Source organism: Nomascus leucogenys, chromosome 15, assembly GCF_006542625.1.
Source record: "Nomascus leucogenys isolate Asia chromosome 15, Asia_NLE_v1, whole genome shotgun sequence".
In the NCBI taxonomy this organism is placed as follows: domain Eukaryota; kingdom Metazoa; phylum Chordata; class Mammalia; order Primates; family Hylobatidae; genus Nomascus; species Nomascus leucogenys.
Window position 1 is genome coordinate 107,669,171 of NC_044395.1, and position 17,209 is coordinate 107,686,379.

The 17,209-nt window shown below is 42.2% G+C and overlaps 1 protein-coding gene across 1 annotated transcript in view; it reads right to left on the minus strand.

Moving 5' to 3' along the window:
- The window catches only part of NUP160 (nucleoporin 160), a 65,416-nt gene that overhangs the window by 3,114 nt on the left and 45,093 nt on the right, over positions 1 to 17,209 (minus strand). The window contains exons 28-34 of the mRNA XM_003278987.4: positions 12,064 to 12,224; positions 11,236 to 11,296; positions 7,177 to 7,287; positions 6,859 to 6,982; positions 5,453 to 5,554; positions 3,924 to 4,065; positions 2,137 to 2,262 (exon numbers count right to left, since the gene is read on the minus strand). Of these exons, the coding sequence (XP_003279035.2) occupies positions 2,137 to 2,262; positions 3,924 to 4,065; positions 5,453 to 5,554; positions 6,859 to 6,982; positions 7,177 to 7,287; positions 11,236 to 11,296; positions 12,064 to 12,224 (827 nt within the window). The remainder of the gene's footprint in view (positions 1 to 2,136; positions 2,263 to 3,923; positions 4,066 to 5,452; positions 5,555 to 6,858; positions 6,983 to 7,176; positions 7,288 to 11,235; positions 11,297 to 12,063; positions 12,225 to 17,209) is intronic.

Below are 17,209 nucleotides of genomic sequence, written 5' to 3' on the forward strand. Positions count from 1 at the left end.
CATTTTTTCAGTTAAATTAAATATATTTAAAAATTCATGTCGGCTGGGCCTGTAATCCCAGCGTTTTGGGAGGCCGAGGCGGGTAGATCACAAGATCAGGAGTTCGAGACCAGCCTGGCCAATATGGTGAAACCCTGTCTCTACTAAAATACAAAAATTAGCCAGGCATGGTGGCGCCCATGTAGTCCCAGCTACTCGGGCGGCTGAGGCTGAAGAATTGCTTGAACCCGGGAGGCCGAGGTTACAGTGAGCCGAGATCGTGCCACTGCACTCAAGCCTGGGTGACAGAGCGAGACTCCATCTTGGAAAAAATAAAAAATAAAAAAAAATTTCATGTCAACTTTCTTTTTTTTTTTCAGACAGGGTCTTACTCTGTCACTCAGGCTGGAGTGTAGTGACATGATCACAGCTCACTGTACCCTCAACCTCCAGGGCTCATGTGATCCTCCCACCTCAGCTTCCCACAGAGTTGGGACTACAGGTACACGCCACCATAACCAGCTAATGTTTTTCTACTTTTTGTAGATAAAGGTTCTCACTATGTTGCCAAGGCTGGTCTTGAACCTCTGGGTTTAAATGATCCTCCCACCTTGACCTCTCAAAGTGCTAGGATTACAGGTGCGAGTTATTGCACCTGGCTGATTTCATGAGGGTTGAAGCTATAGTTAATTACACCTATTTAGACCTGGCTCTTCTATTATATTTACCATCTGTATGAGCCTGTGATAACCTCTGAGCCTGTTCCCTCATGGGTTAAAAAATAGAAAATGAAAACATTCCTTCATAAGGCTGCTATAAGGATTAAACAAGAAAACGCTTGTAGAGAGAGACTTAACACAGTCCCGGCATACACACAATACCATTTTGTTTACCTCTCTCCACTGAATCCTAACTAATTCCATATTATTTTGACAAAGAAAGATGAAATTCCTATTTTATAAACAGGAGACTAGAGATTCCTAGAGTGTCAATATTTAGTTGTATAACTACAGATAGTAAAGGTTAAATACACTAATATATAGTTCAATTTACTCTCAGATTCTCACCTTACATAGCATGATAATAATAAGAAATGCCTAGGCCGGGCATGGTGGATCACTTGAGGTTAGGAGTTCCAAGACCAGCCTGGCCAACATGGTGAAGCCCCATCTCTACTAAAAATATTAAAAAATTAGCTGGATGTGGTGGCGGGTGCCTGTAATCCCAGCTACTCAGGAAGCCGAGGCAGGAGAATCACTTGAACCCAGGAGGCGGAGTCTGCAGTGAGCGAGTAAGCGGAGGCTGCATCACTGCACTCCAGCTTGGGCGACAGAGCAAGACTTGGTCAAAAAAAAAAAAAAAAAAAAATATATATATATATATATATATGTGTGTGTGTGTATATGTGTGTGTGTGTATATATATATATAGATAGATAGATAGATATAGATACATGTGCCTATACAGATGTTCCTCAACTTATGGTGGGTTTGTTTTCCAATAAACCCACTATCAGTTGAAAATATCATAGGTTGAAAATACATATAATACACCTAACCTAATGAACGTCACGGCTTAGCCTAGCCTACTTAACCATGCTCAGGACACTTAACGTTAACCTATAAAGTTGGGCAAAATCATCTAACAGAAAGCCTACTTTTTGAATATCTTGTGTAATTTATTGAATACTGTACTGCAAGTGAAAAACTGAACGGTTGTATGAGTATTTTATTTATTTATTAATTATTATTATTATTTTTTGAGATGGAGTCTCGCTCTGTTGCCCAGGCTGGAGTGCAGTGACATGATCTTGGCTCACTGCAACCTCTGCCTCCCAGGTTCAAGCGATTCTCCTGCCTCAGCATTCCGAGTAGCTGGGATTATAGGTGCATGCCACCCTATCTGACTAATTTTTATATTTTTAGTAGAGACAGGGCTTCACCATGTTGGTCAGGCTGGTTTCGAACTCCTGACCTCAGGTGATCTGTCCGCCTCGGCCTCCCAAAGTGCTGGGATTATAGGCATGAGTCACTGTGCCCAGCCATGAGTATTTTAAAGTATGGTTTCTCATAAATGTTCATCACTTTCAAACCACTGTAAGGTTGAAAAATTGTAAGTCAAACCATTGTAAATTGGGGACCATTTGTATATGCCTACCTCAATTCCGAAGTATTGATGTCCTTTTCCCAATACAGCATCCACATATTCTGACACCAAATCCACAGCTTCTTCTAAAAGGTCATAGTTTAAGTATAAACGAAGCAATTCAGCAGCGTCAACCTTCTGTGAAAAGTCAGTGATTAAGAATATGTATCTATTTCCCTCCTACTTGAGTACTGACCAAAGAATGTTGAGTGGCTGATTCCCTAACATTTGTATTTCTCAATATAATTAGACCACTGGCTTGGTTTACTCATCTGAGGATAAGGGCTGATAACAAATCTGGGGAGTTAGGGAAAAAAAAAGTTAAATCCCTAAGAGCCGTTATCTCTAGGCAGTTTGGGAGGCCCTATCTGTTAAATAGCCTTCTTCCCCTGTGTTATGACCTAAGACATATTTTAACTTCTCTCCACTTCAGTTTCCACAGTTGTAAAGCCAACAAACTTTTCCTGAATACTAAAGTGACAATATATTCACATAATAAGAAATACATGAATGACAAATGCAGAAGAAGTTCAAAGAATCACCAGCTTTAGATCTGAAGTCTCTACTTGGAAGAGTTCTATTAAGTATGCTTTCTATATTCCGATTTGATCACAATCTTACCTTTACCATCTTAGCTGCCTTCCCTACTTTCCTACTTATTTATTTTTTTTTTTGAGACAGAGTCTTGCTCTGTCGCCCAGGCTTGGGGGCAGTGGTGCAACCTCAGATCACTGTAACCACCACCTCCGGAGTAGCTGAGATTACAGGCACGCACCATCATATCCAGATAATTTTTGTATTTTTAGTGGAGATGGTGTTTCACCATGTTGGCCAGGCTGGTCTCAAATTCCTGACCTCAGGTGATCTGCCTGCCTTGGCCTCCCAAAGTGCTGGGTTTACAGGTGTGAGTCACCGTGCCTGGCCTCCTTTCTACCTTAAAAAAAAAAAAAAAACTTTCCTGATTTTAACCTTTAGATTTTCTCTTTCCTTATCCTACTCAAGGTGGTTCAGATGCAGAAGTTCTCAAACTTCAGCATACATCAAAATCAAATTAGGAGCTTCTTAAAATGTAGATTTCTGGCTCCTAGCCTGAGATAATCTGATTCTGTAAGTCTAGGATGAGGAATCTGTATTTTGAAGAAGACTGCCATCTGAATAATTCTGATGCAGACAGTCTAAGAACCTGTTTTTGATTTTTAATAGTCAGGTGAAACAGTGGGAGTGGAGAAGGAACCAATCGGAAACTGGTTGTGCTCAATTAATTGTAAACACCAGGGCACTTAGACCAGCCATACTGTTATATTATTTGAAAAGTACTCCACCCACTCCTGTGAGTTTTTTGATGTATGAAGAGTAAATCTTGTGTCATGCATATGCTCATTGTTCTAAATATAAACTCACTCTTCAGTGAATAGTAATTAACTTAATTACTAACCTATGAAACTTCAAATCTAAATACACAGTAGTACTGTAGAAATGAATTTGAATTGTTCTTATGGTTTTAGCTATGATGAAAAGCTTCCCAAGGTACATAAGTCGATATGTTCCCATAAGTTATCACCCCATCTTTTTCTTTTTCTGTATATATTTTTAAATTTAAATAGAGATGGGGTCTCGCTATGTTGCCCAAGCTGGTCTCAAACTCCTGGGCTCAAGCCATCCTCCCCTGTTGGCCTACCAATGTGCGGGCATGACAGGTATGAGCCCCTGCAATCAGTCCATGTTTTTAATCATCTCATGAAGTTATCCAGAATGATAAAGAGTGGGTTCTTACTCTGTACAAGTTATAATCCACTTACCTTGTAACTGTTTATAAGCCAGTTAGGCAGAGGCACTCCATGAGACAAGAGCTTGTTGATTACACAGTGGTGATACAAGTTATTCTGGACTTTGTACCTCTCCAGGTAAGTGGATAATAGTCGCCATGCTTCATCCGTAGCACTTGAAAAAAATAAAAATGACTAATGAGTTTCAGATTCTTAATAGCTATTTAGAGTACCATTCAAAGCATGTATTTACAAGAAAAACTTTTTTTTGAGATAGGGTCTTGCTCTGTCACCCAGGCTGGAGTGCAGTGGTGTGATCTCAGCTCACTGCAGCCTCAGCCCCAGATTCTCCCATTTTAGCTTCCTAAATAGCTGGGAATACAGGCATGCACCACTATGCCCGGCTAATTTTGTTTATGTTTTGTAGAGACAAGGACTTGCTATGTTGTCCACGCTGGTATTAAACTCCAGAGCTAAAGTGATCCTCCGACCTCGTCCTCCCTAAGTGCTGAGATTACAGGCAGGAGTCACCATGCCCAGCCTTACAAGGAAAACTTTAGAAATTAACAACTGAATCAATAATATAGCTAAATGGGAACAAATACTATTTGGGCTAATGTGACTTAGGGGGATAGTACTAGAAACTAGATGTCTTGGGTTCGTATATTCCTCTCCCACTAACGTATTTAGATTTAGTAAACAAACGTATTTAGTAAATGAATGTTATTTGTTTGGCTATTAATACATAATTCATTTAACTCGTTTGTTTCTGCATTTCTAAAACAAAAAACTGGTTCAGAACACTGGTTCTCAAACCTGATCAAGCATTAGAATCATGCAGAAGTTCTAACTTGGAAGACTAGGGTGATTTCTCATAATCTGCATTTTAATAAGTTACTCTGATGTGCTAATTTAGGGGTTGAAAACTAATGTCAGAGAACTTCCAAATTCTGAAGTGCTATCACTCTAAAGTGCTAAGCTGTATAATAGTAAGTGCAAATGCAGTTCAGAAAGGGAAGTTTACTGAGGGTTAGGAATGTTAGAGAAGGTTTCTGAAGAAGCTGAAGTACCTTTACGTGGACACAAAGTGGGTGCACTGGGGAAGTATATGAACAGACGAGATCTGAAGAAGGTATAGTGGATGATGGGGGCTGATGGGTGACAGACTGCTGAACAGCAGCTGGAGACAAGCTATAAGAGGACCCTGTGACGAAACCATGCAGTGACTGCGCAATGGAAGAAATGGGGGAAAAAAGGAGGATAACACTCTGAAACAAGTAAATACAGATTTTTGCCTGTAAGAGTACCCTTTCCTGATATGAAACAGTAAGTCTTTGAGGAGGGAGATATGGAGAAGGAGACATTTCATAGGCAAAGACATCCTAGTTTGGACAATAAATGACATGATGTCACCTTAATTATAAACTTTCCAGCCCCTACAAAAACTTAGCCAAAAAGAAAGAAAAAAATGAAATGATCTATGTAGGACAATTTAGTCAGAGAAAGACCGTTACAGCTTTTAGAAAGGCAAAACCACCCAGGGTTGAACACCAGGGCTGTACCTAGACTCCTTAGTAGTGATGACAGATGAGAGCTGATTGGCTGCTAGCCAGGCCCAGGCTTCTGCTTGTGCTGCCTCTCCTCCAAATTGCAATTTGATGCATCTGGAATGAAAATGGTTCCACACTTGAAGACTGAACGCTGAAACGCACCACTTTAATTTGATACTAAAACTAGAGAGATAGATGACAACTTCATCTCTAGTCTTTTGCTGAATTCACTACTGGAATATTGGAGCATCTCTTCCTCAAGTTACACAACTGGATACCTACAAGGACATGAGTAAGCATTAAGAGACACTTTACTTCCAAGATAAAACTAATGATGAAAAATTCTTTGCTTTTTTTTTGAGATGGAGTCTTGCTCTGTCACCCAGGCTGCAGTGCAGTGGCGCAATCTCGGCTCACTGCAACCTCCGCCTCCCAGGTTCAAGTGATTCTCCTGCCTCAGCCTCCCGAGTAGATGGGACTACAGGCGCATGCCACCATGTCTGGCTAATTTTTTGTATATTTAGTAGAGACGGGGTTTCACTGTGTTAGCCAGGATGGTCTTGATCTCCTGACTTCATGATCCGCCCACCTAGGTCTCCCAAAGTGCTGGGATAACAGGCATGAGCCACCACACCTGGCCTCTTTTTTTTTTTTTTTTTTTTAAATTAAGACGGAGTCTCGCTCTGTTGCCCAGGCTGGAGTGAAGTGGCACAATATCAACTCACTGTAACCTCTGTCTCCCAGGCTCAAGTGATTCTCCTGCCTTAGCCTCCCAAGTAGCTGGGATTACAGGCACACGCCACCTCTCCTGGCTGATTTTTGTATTTTTAGTAGAGATGGGGTTTCGTCATGTTGGCCAGGCAGGTCTCAAACTCCTGACCTCAAGTGATCTGCCCACCTTGGCCTCCCAACGTGATGGCATTACAGATGTGAGCCACTGTGCCTGGCCAAGAAATTCTTCCTCTTTTTTTTGAGACGGAGTCTTGCTCTGTCGCCCAGGCTGGAGTGCAGTGGCAGGATCTCGGCTCACTGCAAGCTCCGCCTCCCAGGTTCACGCCATTCTCCTGCCTCAGCCTCCCGAGTAGCTGGGACTACAGGTGCCTGCCACCACGCCCGGCTAATTTTTTTTGTATTATTTTTAGTAGAGACGGGGTTTCACCGTGTTAGCCAGGATGGTCTTGATCTCCTGGCCTCGTGATCCGCCCGCCTCGGCCTCCCAAAGTGCTGGGATTACAGGCGTGAGCCACCGTGCTCAGCCTGAAATTCTTTTTAAGAATGCTTGGATGGATTAAACAAAACACTTCTTCAAACCATAAATGGTATATGGGCTACTTGGCTTATGATGACTGTTTCACACTAAGCAAGAGGATAATATATTTGCATTAGAAAAGACTATAAAAAGATAATTTTATACATACTTGAAGGCAAGCCCTTCAAAGACTGGCGTTAAGGGAAGCTTAAAAGTCTGACAGAGTGATATGGCAGTGTCAAAGAGGCCCGCCTGAACCAAGAGAGTGACCATTTCCTCTGCTGATGAACTTCCTGTGAAAATGGAAAAAGATTATTTCGTGTAGCCAACGTATACACAAATGAAACCAAAGATTTTGCTTTGTTGATGAGTATCTCTGAGTAATAACCCATGCTTTATACCCATCTAGCATGCTACATACACTGCCTGGACCTAAAATGTGCTCCTGGTGCTGACAAGTCAGAGGCTTTAACTCTTGAATTCCTACCAGCAACTGCAACCGCTGATGGATCATGCTGAGCCAAGGTGAGGCGGATGCGAGCCAAGGAACACTCTTTCTCCAGATCTTCCAGTTCCAGGATTTCAATTTGTCGATTTGCTACACATCAAAGAAAAATATTTTGAATTCCCAAAATACAAAGAAGCATCCATTAGATTAACGCAATCTATCAATTTCCACTGAACATTAAGTAACATTCAATCTAATTTCCAAATGCGTGAAGGAAGGAGAAAACAGGGAACTAAATAAATGCTAACTTAAACAAATTATGCAATATCCCATGTCAAATCAAAGTATTTTAACAACTGCAGTTGAGGAGGTGCTTACAAGGTACTACATGTAATTTCTTTTTTTTTTTTTTTTTTGAGATGGAGTCTCGCTCTTTCACCCAGGCTGGAGTGCAGTGGCGTGATCTCGGCTCACTGCAGGCTCCGCCCCCCGGGGTTCACGCCATTCTCCTGCCTCAGCCTCCCGCGTAGCTGGGACTACAGGCGCCTGCCACCTCGCCCGGCTAATTTTTTTTTTGTATTTTTAGTAGAGACGGGGTTTCACTGTGTTAGCCAGGATGGTCTCGATCTCCTGACCTTGTGATCCACCCGCCTCGGCCTCCCAAATTGCTGGGATTACAGGCGTGAGCCACCGCGCCCGGCCACTACATGTAATTTCATTTAACTCTTTAAACTTTTTCTTTTCAAAGGAAACAAATCTCGCTCTGTCACCCAGGCTGGAGTGCAGTGGCATGATCTCGGCTCACTGCAACCTCCGCCTCTTGGGTTCATGTGATTCTCCTGCCTCAGCCTTCTGAGTAGCTGGGATTACAGGCGTGCACCACCATGCCCAGCTAATTTTTGTATTTTTAGTAGACACGGGGTTTCACCATGTTGGCCAGGCTGTTCTTAAACTCCTGACCTCAGGTGATCCAGCCACCTCAGCCTCCCAATGGGCTGGGATTACAGGCATGAGCCACTGTGACTGGCCTAAAAATTTTTTTTCTACAGGGTCTTGCTATGTTGCCCAGGCTGGTCTTGAACTCCTGAGCTCAAACGACCCTCCTGCCTTGGCCTCCCAAAATGCTGGGATTACAAGGCATGAGCCACTGCACCTGGCCTCATTTAACTATTATAATTGTGAAATACTGTCTGTCATCTCGATCAATAAGAAAGAAATATGACCAAACTGTGAGAGGCAGAATTAAAACCAGGTGTGTCCAAATCTAGAGCCTTGGCTTTTTATGGAAAGATGTCATGCCTCTGTGGTAATAGCAAAAGAACCTGATAAAAAAAAGCTTGGAACTAAGCTGATTTAAATACAACATACAAGAAAAAAGCCACACTCTTATTTAAGCATTTTCATTTCTCTTACTGTTGTACAACATTTTCAAAGTGCTACCAGACAACCTTTAGCAGATTAGAATGCTGAAAATAAACTAAAAAGAAGGAACTCTACAATATTTTTACAGCAATGTAATTATTATATATAATATATAGTATATAACAATGTTACTACTATGTATAGTATATAACCATGTAACTATATATGTTACAATATAGCTACTGTCTAAATTACATGTATAGTTGACCCTTGAACAATGCAGGGGTTAGGGATGCTGACTCCTGAGCAGTTGAAACTGCATATAACATTTCATTACCCAAAAACTTAGCTACTATCAGCCTACTACTGACCAGAAGCCTTACTGACAACCTAAACAGTCAACTCACACATATTTTGTATTTTATATACTGTACTTTTTTTTTTTTTTTTTGAGACGGAGTTTCGCCCTTGCTGCCCAGACTGGAGTGCAATGGCGCGATCTCGGCTCACTGCAACCTCTCCCTCCCGGGTACAAGTGATTCTTCTGCCTCAGCCTCCCAAGTAGCTAGGATTATAGGAATGTGCCACCAGGCCCAGCTAATTTTTTATTTTTAGTAGAGACCGGGTTTCTCCATGTTGGTCAGGCTGGTCTCAAACTCCCAATCTCAGGTGATCCGTCTACCTTGGCCTCCCAATGTGCTGGGATTACAGGCGTGAGCCACTGTGCCCGGCCTATTATATACTGTACTCTTGGTTGTGGTTGTTTTGAGACGGAGTCTGGCTCTTGTTGCCCAGGCTGGAGTGCAGTGGCGCGATCTCGGCTCACTGCAACCTCAGCCTCCCGAGTTCAAGCAATTCTCCTGCCTCAGCCGCCTGAGTAGCTGGGATTACAGGCACCCGCCACCACGCCCAGCTAATTTTTTGTAGTTTTAGTAGAGATGGGGTTTCATCATGTTGGGCAGGCTGGTCTTGAACTCCTGACCTCAGGTGATCTGCCCATCTCAGCCTGCCAAAGTGCAGGGATTACAGGCATGAGCCACCGCACCCGGCCTATACTGTACTCTTAAAAGAAAATGTTATTAGGCCAGGCGCGGTGGCTCACGCTTGTAATCCCAGCACTTTGGGAGGCCGAGGCGGGCGGATCACGAGGTCAGGAGATCGAGACCACGGTGAAACCCCGTCTCTACTAAAAATACAAAAAATTAGCCGGACGTGGTGGCGGGCGCCTGTAGTCCCAGCTACTCGGAAAGGCTGGGGCAGGAGAATGGCGTGAACCCGGGAGGCGGAGCTTGCAGTGAGCCGAGATCGCGCCACTGCACTCCAGCCTGGGCGACAGAGTGAGACTCCGTCTCAAAAAAAAAAAAAAAAAAAAAAAAAAAAGAAAATGTTATTAAGAAAATCATAGGGGAGGCAGGCACAGTGGCTCATGCCTGTAGTCCTAGCACTGTGGGAGTCCGAGGTAGGAGGATTGCTTGAGTCCAGGAGTTTGAGGCTGCAGTGAGCCATGATTGTGCCACTGCATCGCAGCCTAGGCAACAGAGTGAGACCCTGTTTCAAAAACAAGAAACAAAAGCAAACAAACAGGTTTAGGCAAATGTCCTTTCCCCTAGTGATTTTCCTTAATGGTGTCTGGGAACTCATATGCTGCTCCTTGGTCAGCAGAAGCTGCTTCTCCTGTATCTTGACATTTTAAAAACCGTATCTCTTTTTTAAATTGTCAAACCATCCTTTGCTGGCATTAAATTCTCCAGCTTTAGATCTTTTACCTTCCTTTTGCTTTAAGTTGTTGTGTAATAACTTTTTTTCGCAAATCATGTTAGAGTCTATAGATATGCCTTTTTATAGCAATACTGTACCCACATAAAAGCTGGATTTTCAATATGAGATGAAAACGTATTTTGCAAAAAGCACAAGGTTTTTGTACCTACTGGCGAAGCTGAAGCAACAGCTTCACAAATTTTCTCTTCTTTTTTTTTACAATGTTCCTTACACTGGATTCATTTTTCTTGAAATGGCAGGCAACCCCAGCTGCCGGCCTCAATCTACAGTAGATATCAAGCAGTCCAACTCTTTCTTGTCATGTTATGACTTTTTTCTGCTCTTTGGGAGCACTTCCAGCGTCACTAGTGACACTTCGTATGGGTCCCACTAAACATTATTTTTTTTGAGGCGGAGTCTCACTGTTGCCCAGGCTGGAGTGCAGTGGCACAATCTGTGCTCACGGCAACCTCTGCTTCCTGGATTCAAGCAATTCTCCTGCTGCAGCCTCCTAAGTAGCTGGGATTACAGGTGAGGGCCACTACTGCCCAGGTAATTTTTGTATTTTTAGTAGAGATGGGGTTTCGTCACGTTGACCAGGCTGGTCTTGAACACCTGACCTCAGGTGATCCACCTGCCTCGGCCTCCCAAGGTGCTGGGATTACAGGTGTGAGCCACCACACCCAGCTTCCTTAACTTTCTCAATATTTCTAGGCTATGTGGTTCAACTGGGAGTTTTTTCAAATTGTGACAATCTCCAGAAAAAGAATCCAATATACTTATTGAAAACAAAAATCTGTGTATAATAGATGCCTGCAGTTAAAACTTGTGTTTTACAAGGGCAACTGTTACTACTATAACATTTATATATTACTACTATATGTAGCTTATTTAACTACATATTTCTATCATAATACAACTAACAATAACAATATTACTACTGTCTATCAAAGAACCAGTGTGAGACTCCTGACTCACTGGGGGCAGCTGTGCATTCTCCATCATGATTCCTCTTAGGGGATGCTCCAGGGCGATCATACTGATAAAACAAAACAAGCAATTTAACTGTGAAAATCAGTATTTTATTTTGATATCATTAACTGTGATTCAGAGCTTTTATGCTTAAATTTTCTCAATGGAAATTATTTTTGTTTCAACCAGCAGAGCTCTTCTTACAGAGGTACTGTAACTATGAGACAAAGGAAGAAGTTCTTTGCCAAGTTGTTAACTTAACCATAACATATTACTGAGTCCAAGGACAGGGATTTGATCTCCATGTAAATCAACTAATTTCTCTTGGTTCCAGGGTTATATATAACAGAAACAGCTGCATGTATCTGACCCATCCGTATGATAGGAAAAACTCAGTGTGTGTCTTTTAAAACAGTAACTGTAGACACAATAGAAATAAAAGCAGCTACCATTTCCTGAGCACGTTTTGTGGGCCAGGCACTGTTACAGTTCAAGCAGTCGACTTGAATTATCTCATTAATACCCAAACAATCCTATAAAGTAAACATTATCCATATTTTATGCCAGAGAACAACAAAAGATTAAGTAACTTGTCTGAATTGGGTCAGGTCTAACTCCAAAACCACTCTGCAATATTTCTTCCTACAATAATTCTGAACTTGAGAACTAAAGGGGTAGTAATATACAACAATTGAATTATAAACATAGATTTTTTTCACAAATATCTCAGTAGAAATTGTAAATCAAATGAAGCAAAATGATGTAATAGTTTTGAAAGGACCAAAACAAGTAGATTTAATGACCCCAAAATTCCAGGATGAAATGTTTTCATACCACTGCACCAGACACTGGCTGCACAATCCATGCATATTCTGGACGAATAAGTCGTAAACAATTGAGAGCAGCCAGATAACAGTTGCCTTGTTTCTCAAGTCCCCGGAGAGTTCGAACTTCTCTGCCAAGCCGCATTCCATACTCAAACATCACTGTGCCAGCTATGAGGAGACAATAAATTAGACTTTAGAACTTCCAAAGTTTTTTTTTTTCTTTTGGAGACAGAGTCTCGCTCTGTCGCCCAGGCTGGAGTGCAATGGCTTGATCTCAGCTCACTGCAACCTCTGCCTCCTTGGTTCAAGCAATTCTCCTGCCTCAGCCTCCTGAGTAGCTGGGATTATAGGCACACGACCACCACGCCCAGCTAATTTTTGTATTTTTGGTAGACAGTTTAGTAGAGAGTTTCACCATGTTGGTCTCGAATTCGTGGCCTCGTGATCTGCCCACCTTGGCCTCCCAAAGTGCTGGGATTACAGGTGTGAGCCACCATGCCCGGCCTTCCAAAATTTGTTTCTCTAGAGATACGCAGAGAGAATGTTATCCCTAATCAAATGTTAAAATTTAAAACAAAATTGGGTTTGATGTAACCCCTGCCCCCCCCAAAAAAAAAATCACGTTGGTGAGGATGTGGAGAGACTGGAACCCTTTTGTACTGTTGCTGGGAATGTCAAATGGTACAGCTGCTATGGAAAACAGTATGGCAGTTCCTCAAAAAATTAAAAGCAAAATTATCATGTCATCCAGTAATTCCACTTCTGGGTATATACTCCAAAGAATGAAAAGAGGGGTCTCAAAGAGATATTTCTACACCCATGTTCATAGCAGCATTATCCACAATAGCCAAAGGTGAAAGCAAGCCAAGTGTCCATTGATGGATGCACACAATTTGACATATAAATACAACAGAAAATCATTTAATTATCTTTAAGAGATCTGTTTTTTTTGGAGACGGAGTTTTGTTCTTGTTGCCTAAGGTGGCATGCAATGGTGCAGTCTTAGCTCATTGCAACCTCTGCTTCCTGGGTTCAAGCGATTCTCCTGCCTCAGCCCCACAAGTAGCCAGGATTACAGGTGCCCACCACCACACCTGGCTAATTTTTAAAGACATCTTTAAAGGAGAAATTCTGATGCCACTACAAGGATGAACCTTGAAGACATTATGCTAGGTGAAATAAGACAGTCACAAAAAGACACATACCAAATGATTCAAGTAGCCAAATTCATAGAGATGGGTGGTAAAATGGTGGTTGCCAGGGAATCAGGGTTGGGAGGAACAAGCAGTTGTTTAATGGGTATATAGCTTCAGTTTTGCAAGATGAAAAGTGTTCTGGAGATTGGTTACACAATACTGTGAATGCACTTAACACTCCTGAACTGTACACTTAAAAATGGCTAAGATAGCGGGCATGGTGGCTCATGCCTGTGATCTCAGCACTCCGGGAGGCCAAGACAGGCAGATCATGAGGTCAGGAGATCGAGACCATCCTGGCCAACAGGGTGAAACCCCCTCTCTACTAAAATACAAAAAAATATTAGCTGGGCATGGTGGCACGCACCTGTAGTGCCAGCTACTCTCGAGGCTGAGGCAGGTGAATCACTTGAACCCGGGGAGGCGGAGGTTGCAGTGAGCCAAGATCGTGCCACTGCACTCCACCAGCCTGGCAACAGAGCAAAACTCTGTCAAAACAAAACAAACAAACAAAAATGGTTAAGACAGTAAATTGTATGTTATGTGTATTTTACCACAATTAAAACAAAAAAAGAAAAATGTTTTTTTTTTGACATGTAGATACTACATTACCATAACAAGTGCAGAAGACTAGTTTATGGAGCTAGTCTCAGCCACGTTGTCACCTATACCTGCCCAGGACTGAGACCAAGAGATGTTTGGATACTCTGCTTAAGAACAGATTCGGCCGGGCGTGGTGGCTCACGCCTGTAATCCCAGCACTTTGGGAGGCAGAGGTGGGCAGATCACCTGAGTCCAGAAATTCAAGACCAGCCTGACCAACATGGTGAAACGTCGTCTCTACTAAAAATACAAAAATTAAGGGCTGGGTGTGGTGACTCATGCCTGTAATCCCAGCACTTTGGGAGGCTGAGGCGGGTAGATCATTTGAGGTCAGGAGTTCAAGACCAGCCTGACCAACACATGGTGAAACCCTCTCTCTACTAAAAATGCAAAAAAAATTGTTGGGCGTGGTGGTGCATGCCTGCAGTCCCAGCTACTCAGGAGTTTGAGGCAGGAGAATCGCTTGAACCCAGGAAGGTGGAGGTTGCAGTGAGCTGAGATTATGCCACTGCACTCCAGCCTGGGCAACAGAGCGGGACTCTGTCTCGAAAACAAACAAACAAACAAAACAAAAACTAGCTGGGCATGGTGGTGGGCGCCTGTAATCCCAGCTACTCGAGAGGCTGAGGCAGGAGAATTGCTTGAACCTGGAAGTGGAGGTTGCTGTGAGCCGAGATCGAGACACTGCACTCCAGGCTGATCAACAGAGTGAGACTGTCTCAAAAAAAAAAAAAAAAGAATGTAGATTCTCATTTTTATAATACTTCAGTTGCACAATACTTCAGTTGCACATGTTCAATAAGATACTGAAAAGTCCATTGTTCTGGGACAGCATGGGACTCCAGAAATTAAAATATCATTAAAAATTCTTTTAGTTTTCAAATAAAGCTATTTTTCATTTCAACAAATATTTTTGAACACCTGCAATACATAAGGCACTTTCAGAAGAACAGCCTTGCTCTAGAAAAACCTGAACATTAATCTTACTAAACTGGTGCTAAGCAGGTTGACAGAATGTTATTGTGAAAGCAGATACTGAGAGATCTTTAATAATTTATATTTCCCTTCCTATATGATTCAAGAAAATAAAGAATATGCAAATATGTTTTACTATTAGGAATGTTAAGAACCTGCCTATGAATAAACTCCATCTATTTTTTTCCAATGAAAATCAGCAAGAAACCAAAGAAAATTCTAAGTAAAAATGGTACAAAAATGTTAGACATTCCACAGTGATTATATTGTAAAATATAATCTTAAAACAATCTCACATTCCCTTCATTTTAGCTGTTCTGATAAATAATTCATTGATAATATAAGTCCAAATTAAGATACATTCTACAAAAATGACTGACCTATACGCATCAAAAATATCAGTGTCATCAAAGGCAAAGTGAGGCTCCAGATTAAAGGAGCCTAAAGACATCGCACAACTAAATGCAGTGTGTATTCTAGATCCAGGGTGAGGGCAGCACGGGAGGGACGCGCTATAAAAAACATCATTGGCCAGGCGCAGTGGTTCACGGCTGTAATTCCAGCACTTTGGGAAATGGAGGCGGGTGGATCACCTGAGGTCAGGAGTTCAAGACCAGCCTGACCAACATGGTGAAACCCCGTCTCTACTAAAAATATAAAAAAATTAGCCGGGCATGGTGGTAGGCACCTGTAATCCCAGTTACTCAGGAGGTTGAGGCAGGAGAATAATTTGAACCTAGGAGGTGGAGGTTGCAGTGAGCAGACACGGTGCCACTGCACTCTACCCTGGGCAACGGAGTGAGACTTCATCTCAAAAAAAAAAAGGGAACAGCTGCGGAAGCCCAGACACCAGGAAGGTGAGATCTTCGACACAGAAAAAGAGAAATACGAGATTACAGAGCAGAGCAGGATCAATCAGAAAGCTGTGGACTCACAAATTTTACCAAAAATCAAAGCTATTCCTTAGCTCCAGGGCTACCTGCGATCTGCGTTTGCCCTGACAAATGGAATTTATCCTTACAAATTGCTGTTCTAAATGTCTTAAGAACCTAATTAAATAACTTATGACATTACAAAAATCATGACGTCTTTAACTTCCTCCCAGAAGGACCAGCAAAAACAAACAAGTACGTAAATAAATAAATAGGTATTGAGAGAGAAAGGAAGGAAGGGGGAAGAAAGGAAAGGAGGGAAGAGGAGAGAGATAAGAAAATGATATAAAATATTAACAATTGGGGAATTTGGGTGAAAGGTATATAGGGAAATATTCATTGCATTAATGTTTTAACTTTTCTGTAGACTTGACAAATTTTACATTAAAAAGTTGAATGAAGAAAAAAGAATTCACCAGGATATCATTTGATAACTTCTAAATGTAATTTTTGAGACAGGGTCTCGCTCTGTCACCTAGGCTGGAGTGCAGTGACATAATTTTGGCTCACTGCAACCTCCACCTTCTGGGTTCAAGCAACTCTCTTGCCGCAGCCTTCTGAGTAGCTGAGATTACAGGCATCCGCCACCATGCCCGGCTATTTTTTGTATTTTCAGTAGAGAGGGGATTTCACCATGTCGGCCATGCTGGTCTCAAACTCCTGACTTTAAGCGATCCACCTGCCTCGGCCTCCTCAAGTACTGGGATTACAGGTGTGGGCCACTGCGCCCAGCCCTAAATGTAAATTTTAGTCCCCTCTTTAAGGATTTTGCATTTAATTGAGGGGATGTGGGACAATCTAACCACAGCTAACGTGGAATATCATCTATTATACTCATAACCTAAGCACATTTAAGCAGTCAGAATTTTGCTCCTAGAACTGAAATGTGGAAAGGGAGAAGGCTAATGGTGAAATAGCACAGGAACTCAAAACCAGTCTCAAAAATTCATGCTGTCTCTAGTGAAAAAGCTAATTTCCTTTATTTATTTATTTATGAGACAGAGTTTTGCTTTTGAAAAGCCCAGGATGAAGTGAAGTGGCGTGATCTTGGCTCACTGTAACCTCCCCCCCCCGCCCCACCCTGTTCAAGCAATTCTCCTGCCTCAGCCTCCTGAGTAGCTGGGATTACAGTTGCCCGCCACCACATATGGCTAATTTTTGTATTTTTAGTAGAGAAGGGGTTTCGCCATGTTGGCCAGGCTGGTCTCAAACTCCTGACCTCAGGTGATCCACCTGCCTTGGCCTCCCAAAGTGCTAGGATTACAGGTGTGAGCCACTGCGCCCAGCGCTAACTTCCTTTATAATCGGACAGAAGATGCACACAGAATGCCATTTCAGTGGCAACGCCTTGAGAAAGTTCTAGAATGGAAGCAAGGGCATATCTTCAAGGTAATCTTCACAAGGTTTAAGCTAATCTTGTACTTAAACACATACTAAAAATTACCTA